Source organism: Chelon labrosus (assembly GCF_963514085.1).
Source record: "Chelon labrosus genome assembly, chromosome: 11".
Taxonomy (NCBI): domain Eukaryota; kingdom Metazoa; phylum Chordata; class Actinopteri; order Mugiliformes; family Mugilidae; genus Chelon; species Chelon labrosus.
The window spans coordinates 12,591,349-12,608,228 of record NC_140344.1 but is presented as its reverse complement, the minus strand read 5'-3'; the positions used below and the strand labels follow the sequence as shown (position 1 = coordinate 12,608,228).

Sequence of the window (16,880 nt, the reverse complement as noted above, 5' to 3'; positions counted from 1 at the left end):
GAATATTATTACATTAAACATAATATAAATACACTGTGGTCTGTGTTTAGTTTTAAAGGATTTAATGGCAGTATATGGTTTTATCCATCATGTGGCACGTGACTGAAGTTTAAGCTTCCCTTTTGACACTGATCATATCAAACTAAGCAAGAAAATTACACACACGATGGTTCAAAGACAGCAAGGGTTTCAGATTTTAGACTGTTTTGGTCTAAAATGACATAAATAACGTTTAATGTAAGAATTAACCACAAAGGATTTACAAAGAGGACATCCTCTCACATGAATCAGCGACACCAATAATAAACAGTAGCCTGTGATGATGACACCTGACTTGGAAAAAAAATTTCAATATTGCATCTAGCTGAGAAAGAAAGCCTACAATGCATCAACGTTAAGAGGGTATAACTGTATGCACTATGGCACACAGCGTAAAGCTATAATCTGGGTATCTCATAAGGAGACTCACATGCATTTGCCAACACAGATTGTTTTAAGACTACTGGTGTGTTCTTGTAAGGTATCATTTTTATTTTGTGCTGTTCAGTGAGTGCTATTTTATATCACCATGTTACTGGTGAGGGAAATAAAAAGAAATGGTTCTACCACTATCAGCCGAACTGTCTCCTGAGAAAATACTTCAGTGGAAACCAACTTTTATAACTAACTAACTAACTAACTAACATTTCCCCTTGTTTGCTGTTGTGTGCCGTATGAAAACCTATATGTTCGAAACAAGTGTAAAAATGTTAGACAACATTATAATGCTGCCAACTGTTAACAGCCTTTCACAATATTACTTTGTCGTGTTGATCAGTACAAAGAAAACAAACTCCTTTCTATCACTGAAAAGGTAATCGGTTAATAAAACATGTTGCCGAACAGGTGGTAGATTGGTATAACAGTTTTATCTTTAAACCCCGCAATCTAAATTTCCATTAACCCAGCATGAACACAGGTAATATATGCACAACTCTTCATACAGTTAAGCTGCCTGGTTAAAGTTTAATCAGAATTTGTCGTGTAGTGTGGGGATGTGTAGCCGTGGATTCCTTTTTTATTGTAAATGCATGTTCTTATTTGAATCTGTCACCTACTAGACCAAAAAACAAAAAACCATGATGGGTATGATACTTTATTAACCTTTTCAGATTTGATTGACTAATTCTAGTTGTGAGTCTTGAGTAGTTTGACTATAGGTCTGTATTATCTTCCAGTTTTAATATCACCTCAGTGAAAACGGCTATGAACCATCTTTCATGCCTTAACACATATACAGGTGTGTAAAGTGGCAGTTCACTGTCTAAACATATTGTTAGGCACAATATCACTACTGATTGTTTAGCATGAGGCCAGACCACAGTAACATCCCGTCGCTTTCTCTCAACTCGTGGACTGTAACTCCAAGGCTGGATCGCATCCTTGAATCCTCCTCTCCAGTTGTCCTGACTGGGCGGGGTGAGCGCATGTGCCATCCTGGCTCCTATGGCAACTCGATAGATTAGCTCCATCAATATCCCTGTTATTAGGAAGCGGGAAGGCTTATGGATGAGTGATGTCAGCCCCTGAACGCCAGAGCCAGCTGCGTGCATGTGTGCATGCACCTTGCACTGAGAGAGAGCTCAGATATTTCGGGGAGGTGGAGATGATGCTTTGTCATTGAGGAGCTCAGCAGCAGCAGCAGCAGCAGCAGCAGCATTCTCCCACTCCGGCACGTCCGACGCTCAGCATGCTGCATCCTGATGCGCTCCTGTCTGCACTCAGCGAGCTTACCTGGATTAACATGCGTTTCTCGTTGGCCGCTTTTACATGACTGTGTGATTGAAGCGGTCACGTACTGTTGACGCATCTCAATGTTTGAACCGGAGGAGAGCGGCACGTCCGAAGTGTCAGAGAAGATACGACCTGTCCTGCGGATGCGCCGTCACTGTTTTCCCTCCAGTGGCACCCCGAGTGTATGAGATTCATGATTCATCCCTCTGTTTTCACGGGCTGTCCTTAGAGCGCACCTCTTTCTCTTCTTCTTCTTCTTTCTTTCTTCTTCTTCTTGTGCAAAATGGAAAGATTCCAGTCTTCCATGCGCAAACGGCTCTACAGCCTGCCGCAAAACATTGGGCAAAAACCCTTTGTGATTGACGAAGGAGACAGCGGCGACAAGGACACCAAGAGGAAAAGTATTCGGCTAAAACATTTGTCCTCTCCGTCTCCTGCAAGCAGTTGCAAGAGCATTGAGGAGGCCAGGAGCGAAGACTTGGACAGGGACATTACTGTGAAGACCAACTTGAACGGGGACTGTCGCTTTTTTAGGGGCAGCATCTCTTCCATCACCGGGCGCCATCCTCCCGGGTCAGACGCAGCGGAGCAGCGGCGCCTCATCCCCGAAGCTGATGCCGCTGTCACCGAGAGTTTCCCCGGTGAGCACGGCCCCGGGGCCCAGGAGCGGGAAACGAGTGAGCTGATTGGCGCAGTCGGGCAACCGTCAGTGTTTGACCAGTCAAGTTTCATCAAGTTGGAGGGCAGCGAGCAGATATTACCAGAAGATGACCGGCTGTACCAAGCCGGCTTCATGCACCGGCAGTTTGGCGCGATGCTCCAGCCGGGAGTCAACAAGTTCTCCCTGCGGATGTTGGGGAGTGAGAGGGCCGTGGAGCATGAGAGGGAGCGGGTAAAGTCTGCAGGCTTCTGGATAATCCACCCCTACAGTGATTTTAGGTAATTTACGTGCAGAAACCCCTTCCTTTACAAGCAGAGTAAGTGCTGCAGTGACCCTGTCACACATTTGATTCTCATTTTGGACTGCAGATGTTTTAAAACTGAACATTTTGGATATGTCTAAACTTGAGACAAAAATGAACATGACATGAACACACATGCCACTATGAACACACAACCCCCTCCCCCTGCATACAATGGGTGTTTTTCTTTGACTACAGCGATGGCAACATGATGATCAGGAGTGTGAACTTGTCCAGAGTAGGTGTATCATAAGCTGAATGTGGCTCAGTAAGCTGCACACACGCTGACTAGATAAATGGCTTAACTTCTGAAAAATGATCATTTCCAAAAAAAAAGAAAAAAAAGAAAAAAGACTGCACATATCTCTCAAGCCATTCTTACAGATTTGATGAACCATAAAGGACTCGACTGTCGTGCAAAATCCTCTTATAATTTGGCAATGACTGTTCTTACATATGCAGGGTATAAGCCCCTCTATTGTTAGGCCTAGCGATGTGTCCATGCATGGTTTTATCCCCAGAAGAACAGACCATACACATCTATAACCAACCAGTTTTTGTGTATTAATTTTGTGCAGCAAACTAAGCCTTTCCTGTGATTTACTAATTTATCAGCCATGCTGCAGCATTTCATTGCATCCTGCATGGAAACTGGGATTCTGCTTATCGCCACGATCAAGAGATTTTCCTGACATTTAACCTTGAGGCTCACTGTCATCATATTTTCACCAGTCAGTCGTACGCAGATGTGTGTCACTGCAGGTTTTTTTTTTTCCACTCATCTGAATTACACTTTTTTTTTTTTTTTTTTTATCATTTAGCGAGGGCAGTGGATTACAGACAGTGCAGCAGGGGCTTGGAAATGGGGTAATCAAAATAGGGTAACATGACCATTCAAGATATTAGAAGCACACATCAGTGGAGATTATTATAGCACAATTAGTCTAATGGAGCAGAGACGGTGTGGACAGGGAGGGGACACGCCGCAAAACACAGAGAGAGAAACGCAGAAAGAGGGATTGTAATGAAAATGATGTTGTGGGGGAATCAGGACGCCCAGCTGTTAACTCTGTGTATGAGGTGTCATTACTTCATGCTCGGTTTGGGTTGCGCTTTGAGCAAGAGCAGGTTTTTAGTGCTTATTGCATACCTCTTGAGGTGAATGCTTTATTCTGCAGAACCCATTTTAAGTTGCAGATGCATGCAGCAGTTAAGATCCTTCTTGAATCCAGAGTTGCAGGTTCTGATCCTGCAAACAAGTTAACTCAACCCCCCTGATGTCTGTAACAACTGGGAGCTGACATGCTGTGTGTTTCCATGACCACTGTGCATCCGCTCACTACGGTGTAACACATGTATCTTCTTCTTGTTTCTGTTTACAAGCACAGTATGTGTTGTTTCTCACATAAGTAACTGCTGTCTTTTATTAAGGTTTTCTGTGGATACAGCAGCAGACATACTGAACTGGCACACTCTGTAAATATGGTTAATATGATTGCTGGTGGGCCTGAGCCACGGTACAGGTGTGTGTTAAGCCACTGAGCTGCATGCAGGCTGTTGTGCTTCAGCTGTGCTCTGGCAGCGAAAGATAAGTATCTCTAGTACAAATGTGATCCCCTTTTCAGCTGTCCTGATTGATCTAAGCTCCTTTCACCATTTTAAGCCTTTTTGTGTTCACTTTGCTTGTAACTCCCGTCTCTTTGTGCTCTCATGCTCTTTAACATTGTTGCACTCTGACCCAAATGGTGCAAGAGTCCTGTCTGGACCAGTCAAGGTCCATAGACTCCATAACTGTCAGCTTTACTTTGATGGTAACACTAGATTACACCAGTAAGTTCTGATCTTTTGGGCTGAATGCCGCACGCAAAGTTATCTCATGGAGCCCAAAAGAACGGTCTGCAAGGGGACAGCAATAATGCACTGTCCCCTTGCAGACCTTTTAAAAAACTGTATAATATTTGTTTGTTCCAGCTGTTCCAGCGTTCTGCAGCACAGTGACGTGTGCAGAGCAGTAATGCTAACTACTTAACATCTGGCTGATGGGAGCTGACTTCTGGAGATGACATGGATTCCCAGGAGATAACGGCGGATTTAGCCAGAGAGGGGAAGTGCAATTAGAACCAGTGTGTCACTGCAGAGACAACGGGCAGATGTAGAGAGAAATGCAAATGCTTTGTTTGGCAGAGAACAACAGAAAGCTGATTAGAACAAATGCCCACCGTGCCCTCACTCGTTCCCGCTTTTTGTGATGTTCCCCTGTGAAGGTTGTGTGTGAGTGAACTAGAAAGGTGGAGTTGCACACGTCTGAACTCTGAACAAACTGGTGGCATCGACACATTTCTAAACCAAATTGCATCCCTGCCATCTACAGGGGTACATGCATGTTGATCGCTACAAACTGCACATTATTTTCTCAGTAAAATCATTTCAAGCTTTTAGTCATTCTTTTGTAGTTATTTAAAGGGAGTGAACGTTAACGGGTTAACTGCCAGTTGTGTCTTGTGTCTTCATTAAAGCCCAGAAAGTGTTACAATTTCGGTAACACCTGAGGCTCAGAGATGTCTCACTGTGATGTTGTTTGTAACACCATCATCACCATTACATGTTCCTCACATTCATTCACATATTCACTTAGTCAGGCGTGACTTAAGCTTTAAATTCTACCCGTTAATGAGGCTGTGAGGTGTTTGTTCATCCGGGTTTTTCAAACAGGTTTCTTTTTTTTTTTCTTCTCTTTTTTTACATTAACATCCTGTTCTCTTGAATGCAGCAAGAGTTTACTGCATACTGTTTCACACCCCACGAGCAGCCTTAAGTGTTGTAATGCTTGCATCCCTGTAAATCTACCCCCTCCCCTCTGCAGCTTGTGCTGACCCTGTAGGTGTGTCAGGCTGAATCGATCAGTTGTTATTTAGCTCACTGAAATAGATCAGACGTGCAATCACACACAAGCGCACTGTCTCATCACGCATTCATTTACACAGGTAGTCACTGGCAAACACGCGCTCTCCACGTCTTGTCCGTTGTGTGGATGTTTGCATACTTCTGTTTGTTTCCTGTGATGATATTAATTAGGTTTTTGTTCCTTGTTCAACTATTGCACAGATCATTTTAGAACAGTATCTGAAACCAAAGGAGTAGAGATATCTAGCAACAGATGGTATCAAATATCACTAATGGGACTGACATTGATTGAGATTATTGTGAAAATATGTAAAGTTAAATGTTGTGACTTTACTGTAATCAACTAATAGCCAATTCTTTCATGCAGTTAGGAATCAAACACACTGCTGCTGATACTTGTGAAAATCAATACCTCCTCTCGAGCCGTTCAGATGAATTCCAATAACCCATTTTCCTTTTTGCCCGTATGGCCAAAAGCCCAGTATTGAATTAAATTAGAGAACCACCGCTATTTTCTCGAATCAATCAATTTCTTTGTTTCTGTTTATGTGCAGGCAGTTTCTTTGCATTGTCTCAACTCATTAGGACATACAGTAAATCTACCGAGGCACAGTCTGAGACTGCAAGTTTCACAGAGATTAATTTCAGTTCCGACGTGTCCCGAATTGCTTTGAATATGCGTCACATTCTCAGTATGCCTGCCTCTTGTTTTTAAAGTGTTGTGTGAACTGAACAGCACCCAGTCGTAAAACCGATTTCTATTCGTAATCTGTTCCTCGAACTGTTTTGTTTTTACGGCTTTAAAGACAACAAACCGCAAAGTTCAAACTATCGACTGCCTTTTAAAAGGGATGCAAGCGTTTTAATTATGAGTTAATCTGCTAATTATTTTCTCAGTTGGCACAAATCCCTTCAGCTGGACAATGTTCCAAAACCTGGACATATTTGTTTGACTATCTGACAAAGACATGCATCAAATTTTCATATTTTAGAAGCTGGAAGAAGCAGTTATTTTCCATTTTTAATAAAGAAAAAGACAAATTAATTGATTTTCAAACCTACCTGCCTTTAGGACAAGATGTGGTTTGGGTTGTTGAGGTGCTTGTGGCATGTTTTTCAGCAGTTCCCTCCCCCTTATTTCTTATGACCTCTGCACCTTTAAACCTCTAATGAAGACATAAAAATTATTTCAGAAGAAGTGTTTAGTGTTTAGCTCTGTAAAAGGTGAGTAAAGTTTCTGATCAACATTTGATTGTTTAGATTCTGCTGTGTTAGAAACCGGAACATATTACCACTGCATATAAAACGAAATATTTAACCACTTGGAGGTGAATGTTCAAATCAACAGCTGTTTGTTTGGATACAATGCCTATAAAATACGATAATCTTGGACTGTTTTTAGAAGTCTAAAAAGGACTTGATGGTAGTGTGACGTCACCTAGTGCAGGCACCTGGACAGTCTTATTTGCAATGTGCTCTGTATAAATACCAGAAAGTATTTATACAGAGCACATTGCAAATAAGACTGTATTGACATTTTGCTGACATATCTGGTCTCCTCGCCTTTGTTGTGTCTGATAAACTTTACAGATACTGTCCTGATGTTATTGACGGTGTGAGTTGTCCATCATTGTGTCTTTCAGGTTCTACTGGGATCTGACCATGCTGCTGCTGATGGTGGGAAACCTCATCATCATCCCCGTGGGCATCACCTTCTTCAAGGACGAGCACACGCCGCCCTGGATCGTCTTCAACGTGGTGTCGGACACCTTCTTCCTCATGGACCTGGTCTTGAACTTCCGCACGGGCATCGTCAAGGAGGACAACACGGAGATCATCCTGGACCCGCAGCAGATCAAGATAAAGTACCTGAAGAGCTGGTTTGTGGTGGACTTCATCTCCTCCATACCAGTGGACTACATCTTCCTCATCGTAGAGACGCGCATCGACTCGGATTTTTACAAGACGGCTCGGGCTTTGAGGATCGTCCGCTTCACAAAGATCCTCAGTCTGCTGCGGCTGCTGCGCCTCTCCAGACTCATTCGTTACATCCATCAGTGGGAAGAGGTAGACGAGGACAACTTAATTTAAGATCTCACACAAGCTCATTGCTCAGAATTAGATGGATACTTTAAAGGGTTTATGATGGTCTGAAATCAAGCCTTTTTACAGAAGTACCTTTAAAAATGTGCGATGCTATATTTTTACCAGATTAACTGCAAATGAAGTTTGTTAGTTGTAGTAGTAGTCTCTGAAGCTTCTCATGTTTAACCGCTGTGTTTAATAACTTGTGCGTGTTTCAAAAAGCAGCATAACGCTGCTGTTGAGTTAATTTGTTGAATCTCCTTTTGCGTGCACTCATTTGAACAAAATCATCTCACTTAACGGATATTTTCCTGCATTATCTTATTTTCATAATATCACGTAAAGCTCCATCCTCATCTTCCATTATTGTTGCAGATGGTTACTGGACTGTGAAAAAGCCTGCTGTGGTCTGTAGTAGATTAAGTGTGCTCTTGTTTAGTCACAGCACCTGCTATATGTTTCAAATCCTCTGATTGCATGACAGAGAGTTAAAATTGTATTTACAAAGATGGGATGCGTGTTGGGATGTTTCCTTTCCCCTAATGCTGATAATCTGCGTCGTAGGTTTTCCACATGACGTATGACCTGGCCAGCGCTATGGTGCGTATCATGAACCTGATTGGCATGATGCTGCTGCTGTGTCACTGGGACGGCTGTCTGCAGTTCCTCGTCCCCATGCTGCAAGACTTCCCTCCAGACTGCTGGGTCACCAGGAACAAGATGGTGGTAAGTGGATTACTGTGAGTCAGACGGCATCCTAATGCATTCTTCCCAAAACTACACTGTGATCGCGTGGAGATATTTACACAAAAGCTTCGTACATGCATTGACAGTAGTTTGCAGTCACAGACACACTAAGGCTTTCTCGTAGAAGAAGTAAGGTATATATTGCACCATATAATAACATGAAAATGTGCCTTCAAAGGAGACATAATACCTTTAAAAAGGTCCTTTTACTCACCCGTAATTACATACACTTATCAGCCACAGCATTAAAACCACTGACAGGAGAAGTAAATAACATTGATCATCTTGTGACAATTCAATGTTCTGATAGGAAACTTTTGGACCTGGCATTCATGTGGATGTTACTTAGACATGTACCACCCACCTAGACCAGACCAGGCACCCCCACCCCATAGCAATGACACTCCTTCATGGCAGCAGCCATCACCAGCAGGATGCAGCCAGACACAGGCACACACACAAAAATGGTTTAGGAACAACTCAAAAAAAACATGAAGAAGAGCACAAGGTGTTGACCTGGCCTCCAAATTCACTAGATCCCAAACTGATCAAGTATCTGTGGGATGTACTGATACGAGCCTGATCCACAGAAGCCCCTCTATTCAACCCATAGGGTCCAAAGGCAACACTGTGTTGCCAGACACCACAGGACACCCTCAGAAGGGCCATGTCCATTGATGCGTCACAGCTATTTTGAAGGCACAAGGGAGACCTAGACAGTATTAGGAGCTGGTCATAATGTTATGCCTGATCGGTGTATATGTTTTTTAGTAGGTACAACAGAACCTCAAATAATTAAACCAGTTCCATAAGAATAACCGTGATAAGTGAGCCCCTCAGCTGCATGCAGACAAACCTGGAGAACACAGGCCTCCTCCTCCCCATCAGACGTGACGCAGCATTAATGTTGTGGATGCTGATAAACTTTTCCCCTCCCTCCTCCGCATCCCTTACAGAATGACACTTGGGGTCAGCAGTACTCCTATGCCCTCTTCAAGGCCATGAGCCACATGCTGTGTATCGGGTACGGCCTGTACCCCCCCATCGGCATGGCTGACGTGTGGCTCACTATCCTCAGCATGATCGTGGGCGCCACCTGTTTTGCCATGTTTGTGGGGCACGCGACTGCACTCATTCAGTCTCTGGACTCCTCCAGGAGGCAGTACCAAGAAAAGGTGGGTGTCAAGGAAAATTTCTTTTGTTAGATCCAAGAGACTTTTAATCAGACTTTTAATATCTGCAGAACTTCTGCTATTTCTCAGATTTCGAATGTAGGGTTTTTCATTGAGATGCATCTTGTTTTTCTTGAGTAAAAGGTCTGAATAATTCTTCAATCACTGGTTGAAATGTTAAGTGAAAAAAGCATTTTATCCAGGAATGAATCGTCAAGTAAACCCACCTTTTTTGTTTGGAAACGCATATTTTAAACCTCCTTTTAAAGGTGGCATAAGCCTTTACAGTCAAAAGGTCTGCTGAATATTTAGGTGTGAAAATGCCCCAGAGTTTGATATCATTAGTAAATGGGAAAGGACAGAGGAACAGAAAAAAATAATGACTGTGACTGTCAGCTACTGTTTCAGCTTTCAAATACATGAAAAAAAAAAAAATAAATCAAATACACAAAAATTATAAAAACATTGCAGAGAGTTAATAAAAGCAATGCAGCAGGAAATGGCATACATAGGCTGGGTACATTGACCATACATGGTGCTGTGCTGGTAGAGAACACTGCTGAAGGGCACAGTTGTTAATGTTATTAGCCACAGCCTGCAGAGCGCAACTGTAATTGTCAGATGGGGCAGAGTCACAGCATTGCACTGTGGGCAGGTTTCACAGATGGCCTGACAGTTGACTGTTAACATAATGAGGAACATTATAGTCCACCTCTGAGCCAACACATCAATCAGTTTAATATATTCATTTTGACATGACTTTGCATTTCGCCTTCGACACAAAGGCGGTTACTGTTCAGTCAAATGGTTTTACTCGCTTTTGTTAATAATCATTGTTGTTGCAGTACAAACAAGTGGAGCAGTACATGTCCTTCCACAAGCTCCCTGCCGACATGCGGCAGAGGATCCACGACTACTACGAGCACCGTTATCAGGGAAAGATGTTTGACGAGGAGAGCATTTTGGAGGAGCTGAATGAACCGCTGCGAGAGGTCAGCTGACTTCAAATCCCCCTATTTTACGTATTAAACATTTCATAAATGATAGTGTGGTTGGAGGGAGAGCTGTGCCATTGTTAATGTATCTTCCACCCGTGGGCACACATGAGTAAAGGATGGTGTAAGAGAAATATTATTTTTCATAGTTAAATGTGTACTTTGTATTAATAAACGCAAGCACTGTCCTTGAATCTGCATACAGCTACATTATGCCCTGTTACAATTTATTTATTAAGGTTTATATTCTGCTTCAGTGCAGTTAAAACAAATGTATTTTTATTCTCATGTCCTCAGTAGTAAATGCCGTGCTGTTAATTATTTATGTAATCTAATATGGCAGCCTTACTTTGCATGATGATGTTAATAGTCGTGTAATCTGATTAGTAATGGCTGGAGACTTTATGAGGACAGAGAACCTCATTAGCGGAGCGCTAAGCCGCTAACCACCCTGCTTTTATAATGATTGTACACGCGTGGAGGCCGTGCCTCAGCAAAACATAAATGATGACACCTATTTGTGTCTCCTGCAGGAGATCATCAACTTCAACTGTCGCAAACTGGTGGCCTCCATGCCCCTGTTTGCCAACGCCGATCCCAACTTTGTGACCTCCATGCTGACCAAGCTGCGCTTCGAGGTCTTCCAGCCGGGCGACTACATCATCAGAGAAGGAACCATCGGCAAGAAGATGTATTTCATCCAGCATGGCGTCGTCAGCGTCCTGACAAAGAGCAGCCAAGACACCAAGCTGTCTGATGGCTCCTACTTCGGAGGTAAAACCCACACACATCCTGCTGAGTACACTGTATGCTAATACGTTCTGTAGTGAAAAGGGGTCAGTTTGAGTGAGTGTAAAGGAGCGGTGACTGTAAGATTTGTTTTGATTTCTTTAGCTCAGGCACTCAGCAGATTAACTTCCCTGACTATTACAGCTGGGGGAAAATTGTCCACATCATCTCCTTAAAAGGGCTCGGGACTAAGAGGAGCAAAGCTTTGCGATCTTTGATTCCATCTGTGGGGTTTTCCCTTTTGCTCACATCATATTTAAAGCTGAAATCCCCAACTTTTCCATTTGTTGTTTCCTTGTTAATGCCGTCTCAACCTGCCGTTGTCCGTGTCCAGCTGTGCAGAGGGAAATGTCATCATCAAATGTCAAGCATAAATAAATCATTTCATACCAAAGTGTAGAAATGATTTCTAACCACATTTTAATGATTAATCATAATGTCGATAATGAAACATATATTGTGGCTTGATGTTATGAAGTACGGCTTAACACACAGATGTGGAAATAATAATAATAATTAAAAAAAAATAAAAAAATAAATGTCAGGAATGCTGTATTGTCCTGTGTAATAAATAGATTAAATTGATAAAGAGGACAGAGAAAAGAGACGGAGCGTATGAGTATATTTGTGTGTGTGTATATCCTCAATATGTCTGTCCTGAAAAATATGTCTACTTCTTTTTTTTTTTTTTTAATGGCGCATTATTTTATTTTTCTGATCTGGCACGACAGATGAGGTCAGGACAAACTGTAAGCTGCAGAAATTGCATTAAGTGCTCCATCTGTGGGGTTCAAATCCATCAGTCTTTTCGTGTTTTATCGTCTCACACTAATAATACTGTTCTTTTTTGGTTGTTTTTTTTTTCTAAACTTTCTTTGTGAGTATTAAAAGAAAGGTACACATTCTGTAGCAGTGTATCACATAACATGTACAAGAAGGAGGGGTGATTATATGATTATATAAAACCTAATATTAATGCCTTACTTTTCGTTTGATCTTGGACTCTGCAGGACGTTTGTTAGGAAGTGGAACAAAAGCATTAACTTTCTTCTCACGCCCATTCTTTCCCTGCAGAGATCTGCCTCCTGACCCGAGGCAGGAGGACAGCCAGCGTGCGAGCAGATAACTACTGTCGGCTGTACTCCCTGTCAGTGGACAACTTCAATGAAGTGCTGGAGGAGTATCCCATGATGAGGAGGGCGTTTGAGACCGTGGCTCTTGATCGCCTGGACCGCATCGGTGAGTTGACTGTCAAATAGTTTGCGGGAGTGCAGCTATATTTTAACATAAGACAAGGTTTAATGATCCCCAAGAGAAGATTTAGGTGTTACAAACAGTGCAAAAATACAAATTAGGAGTGGAAACAAGAAAAGAAAAGGTCCCAATATAAAATAGAAACTAATAAAGGTATGAGATATGTTTACAGTGGCTGTACCAAGCTTAAGTAACTACAGTTAATTGAAGTTGCGGTGAATAATCACTATAAACTTTATGAATATCATCAATTCGTTCATATGTGTTATTGATTTAAATAAAAATATCAAGCCAACTACTCTGGTGGTGGCAATGATTGGCAAGAACAGCCTCCAACCAAGCCATTCACCCAATGTAGTAAGAGCAATAAAGTGAGTGAGTGAGTAGATATTTCTTTCTATTTCAAGATAATCACAAATCCGAGCAGTCACATTATACAAATCAGATCGTCGTTAATATTTGGGATCTTCTTCAGATTTAGCTAAACATAAGAGTCTCGTGGTAAATGTAGTAGAAAACATTTGGTAAATCTTTGAAATGTTAACCAAACTAAACCCATTGTAAAATTAAAATGTCTCTATTTCAACTCTCATATGTTGAAATATGTTGTTTTTCAGCTTTTTATTTCCTTCTTCTTGTTTAAGTCACAGTATAATCAGGGATTGGGTTTGCCTTAGAAATTTGTGATTTGACAGTAATATTGTGAAATATAGATATAGAAATATATATATTTTGGATTATATTGGCTTAAATTTTCTATTGGAGTATCATTTGTCCTTTTATAACATGTATTCTTCACTATGATGTTTATTAATGAAGCATTACTGTCATGTTTAAACCTTATAGTCTTTGGTCCCCTTGGTTGCTCTAATAACACGTAGTATGCACTTGTTTGTGAAAATAATTTGATCTTCTCTTTTCTTAACAGGGAAGAGGAACTCTGTCCTTCAGCATAAAGTTCAGCATCATCAGAGTTCTGGCACGCTAAACTTTCAGGAGACTGAGATCATCCAAAGAATAGTGCAGCATGATCGTGACATGGCCCAGTGCACGCAGCTGATCCAAACCGGCACACCTCCCGCTGCACCTCCGTCACCTACTCCGGTCATCTGGGCCCCGCTGGTTCAGGCCCCGCTCCAGGCTGCTGCTGCTACCACCCCGCTGGCTCTGGCCCTGGCCCACCACTCCCAGCTACCTCCCATTCTCTTCCACCACCCTCTGGCACCCAGCTCCGGCTCGATGAAGGACCATATCAGCCATCCAAAGAGAGTACATGTCGGAGGGAACACCTCCAGCAGCTGTGGTTCAGGGCCCGGCTCTCCTGCCGGCTTGACCAAATTCAGATGTGGAGTGGAGACTCCCACGCTGACATCAAAGCCCGTCTTCACCAGCAGCCTGCAGCCCTTGACCTCTCTGGTTCATCCTCCCCACTCCGGCATGGCCTCAGTTTTCCCCATCAGTCAGGCCACCGTCTCCTACACCTGCTCCTCTCAGCTCCACTCCCAGCCCTTCCATGGTGCTATGACCACCCCACCTCACCCAATAGGTTTACTCCAGCAGGGGGCGCCAGGAAGGCTGGTCGGGAGATTCCCACCGGCCTCTGCCTCCACCATAAGCCCTCTGATCTCCAGCTCAGTCGGCCCCATACTAAGCCAGCTGCAGCAAGCCTCTCACGCCACCATGCAGCAGATGGGTTCCAGTCATGACAGAGCAGGCAGAACATCCAGTGGTCTGAACCTTCCACACTTTCCCTTCATCACCAACACCCAGTCCTCCACTGGATTTATTCAGCCAGTGTCTGCATTTGGAGCTGGGGCTGCAGCCTCTTTGGCCCAGCACAGCCTGGCAGGACTGCAGTCTGTTTTCCTACCCCAGGTTCTCCCCGAGCACTCTGCCCTCGCCTCCCTGGCACAGTATGGCTCTGGTGAGGCCTCGCCTTCCTACACGCCTCCTGTCCACAGTCCTAACAAACAGAGCCCTGCGAGGGGACGGACAGTTTACCACAGTGAGCCCCCCAGCACCACAGGTTCTCATAGCCCTGTAACTCTCCAAACCTCAGGCCCTGCCAGGGTGGCCTGCACCCTCAAACAGAGGGCTGAGTCCTCGGTGGATCTTTTTACCCAGGAAATAAAGACTATCTCAGGCTCTCATAGCTCTATACACCAGGAAAGGCCTTTGGCCATGAGTGGATCCTCGCAGGGGGTACCAGGGGCACCGACCTCCTTCTCCTCCCCCGTGGCTGTCAGTAAACCCTACACTCCAATCCCTGGTCAAGCCACTCCTGTCAGTCGGACACATTCAGGGCCTGAACCTCAGAACCAGCCCCTTGGTGACTCTCCTCGCTCTAGATCCCCTGCTAAAATGTTGAAGAACGAACACAAACAGTCCAAACTTCCCTCCAACTTGTGAGGTTCAGACACACCCTCCTTTAATGCCTGAGCAAAAGGGAGCTCCTCTCCCTCTTGGCATTGTTTTAGCCACTGCTACTCTATTTTACACTAGGAGGGTGTGTGATTCTAATCAGATTGGAGATCAGTGGTTTCATTTTTAATCAGAATGAATGGATCATGGATGATAATGGACAGAATTTTTTTCTACAGGATATTGCATCTTTGGATATGGTAATAAAATCAAAAACATACTGATAGGTATATATAACACTCATGAAAATAACAATTATTCTATGTATTATATTCTAACCCCACTCTGTGATTTGTTCTATTTGTTTAAAACCCCATTGTCCAGGCACTTTTGTGTATCCTTCTCAGCTACGCCTGTTTAGTTGAAACATTTTCCACAACTGTATTCAGTTATAATTGAAACCAAAAATCGCTGTCCTCTGTTTATATTCTTTCCCACTGCTGAATGCAGGGTTACCCCTCAAGATATGTGAGGAGAGACGGACTGTGCACTTTGCTCGTTTCAGAGATCACCTAGCGTAAAGGTTCAATGATGGCATGTCTTCCAAGATAGCTTTTCAGCAATATTGCACACCCAAATGGGTCACACAAACCAGATCACGTTAAAAACTGGGTAATGAATGTAATGTTTGTCTGTCTGAGTGGGAGGATTGACTTTGAATGCGTTGAACATGAAGGTGATGATGGTTTTCTGCAGAACAACCAATCGACTGTTGCCAGCTCATGTCAGTCTGACAGTAAGTTTGGTGCAGAACATCCAGCTGAGCCAAGGTTTGTGTGCCGTCGGCATAGTATGCAATAATCTGTGTTTTTATATGGGTATACAAAGGTACTGTGAATCGAAGCACTTGTGTCACTGAGTGAGATTCTGATTTTAATTAGAACTCATTAAAACAAGGGAAATGAATTTCATAAAGCAATTGTGGATAATCAAACGTCCTGAAACCAGCGATGCACTGAGATTGATCTGAATGTTTCTTGCACCAGTCAAAGGGCTAAAAGCAGTGACTCGGACACATGATTAACAAGAAACCCTGATGGGTCATATTGCTGCATATTTACCTCTTTCATTGTACAATATTTGATTGTAAAATTTGACATCTGTTCTTGAACAACTGCTGCTTTGTGATGCTATGCTGAATCAATAAGACGTGTATCACTGACTGCTTTTTAAAACCAGACTCTTTAAATCCTTCTACTTGTCAATACGTTCATGTGTTTGGATGGCACGTCTCTCTTTCTGGACCTGCAGCCGCCGACAAACTGTGAGCAGCTAGCCGGCCAGCAGGTCAAACCATTGGAGGATCCTGTCCAGTGGCTTCAGCTGCCTGGTCCCTGAACCCGAGGTTTGCTGTGACTCTGACCCCCCCCTCCCCCCAGAGGAAAGAGATACCATCATCAGTCACTAGACAGTTACTGCCAATGGGCTCGATCAATCCTTCATTACTATTCTCCTCCAACCACCTGCCAGCAGCATCTGCTGAGACTGTTTGAGACTATTTCTAGTGCATTCAACTTAAAGGTGTGCGCAGGAGACAAGGTGTCACTCATTCATCTATTTATATATTTATTTCTTATTTTGCTGCCTTTTAACCACCATATCTGACGACTTCATCACCTGTATGTTAGGAACATTTTATTTTAGCTACTGAATTCAATGCAATAAAATAACTTGATCGATGATGCTCGTCCAAACTGTGGATTTCTTTTCAAGAGCGAAGCGCTGAAGGAAGGAGGATCTGATTAATAAAAAAGTTTCACACATTAAACCGGATTATA

At 43.1% G+C, this 16,880-nt stretch overlaps 1 protein-coding gene across 1 annotated transcript; it reads left to right on the top strand.

Moving 5' to 3' along the window:
* Nucleotides 1-2,056: 2,056 nt before the first annotated feature.
* On the top strand, nucleotides 2,057-15,323 carry LOC311496015 (potassium/sodium hyperpolarization-activated cyclic nucleotide-gated channel 3-like; the record flags this gene model as incomplete). The annotated part of the gene is made up of 8 exons (XM_084555740.1): nucleotides 2,057-2,712; nucleotides 7,283-7,706; nucleotides 8,289-8,450; nucleotides 9,428-9,646; nucleotides 10,489-10,635; nucleotides 11,172-11,412; nucleotides 12,502-12,666; nucleotides 13,610-15,323. 8 exons carry the CDS (start codon nucleotides 2,057-2,059, stop codon nucleotides 15,088-15,090), a joined length of 3,495 nt encoding a protein of 1,164 aa, XP_084411866.1. The 3' UTR covers nucleotides 15,091-15,323.
* Between the last annotated feature and the right edge of the window lie 1,557 nt (nucleotides 15,324-16,880).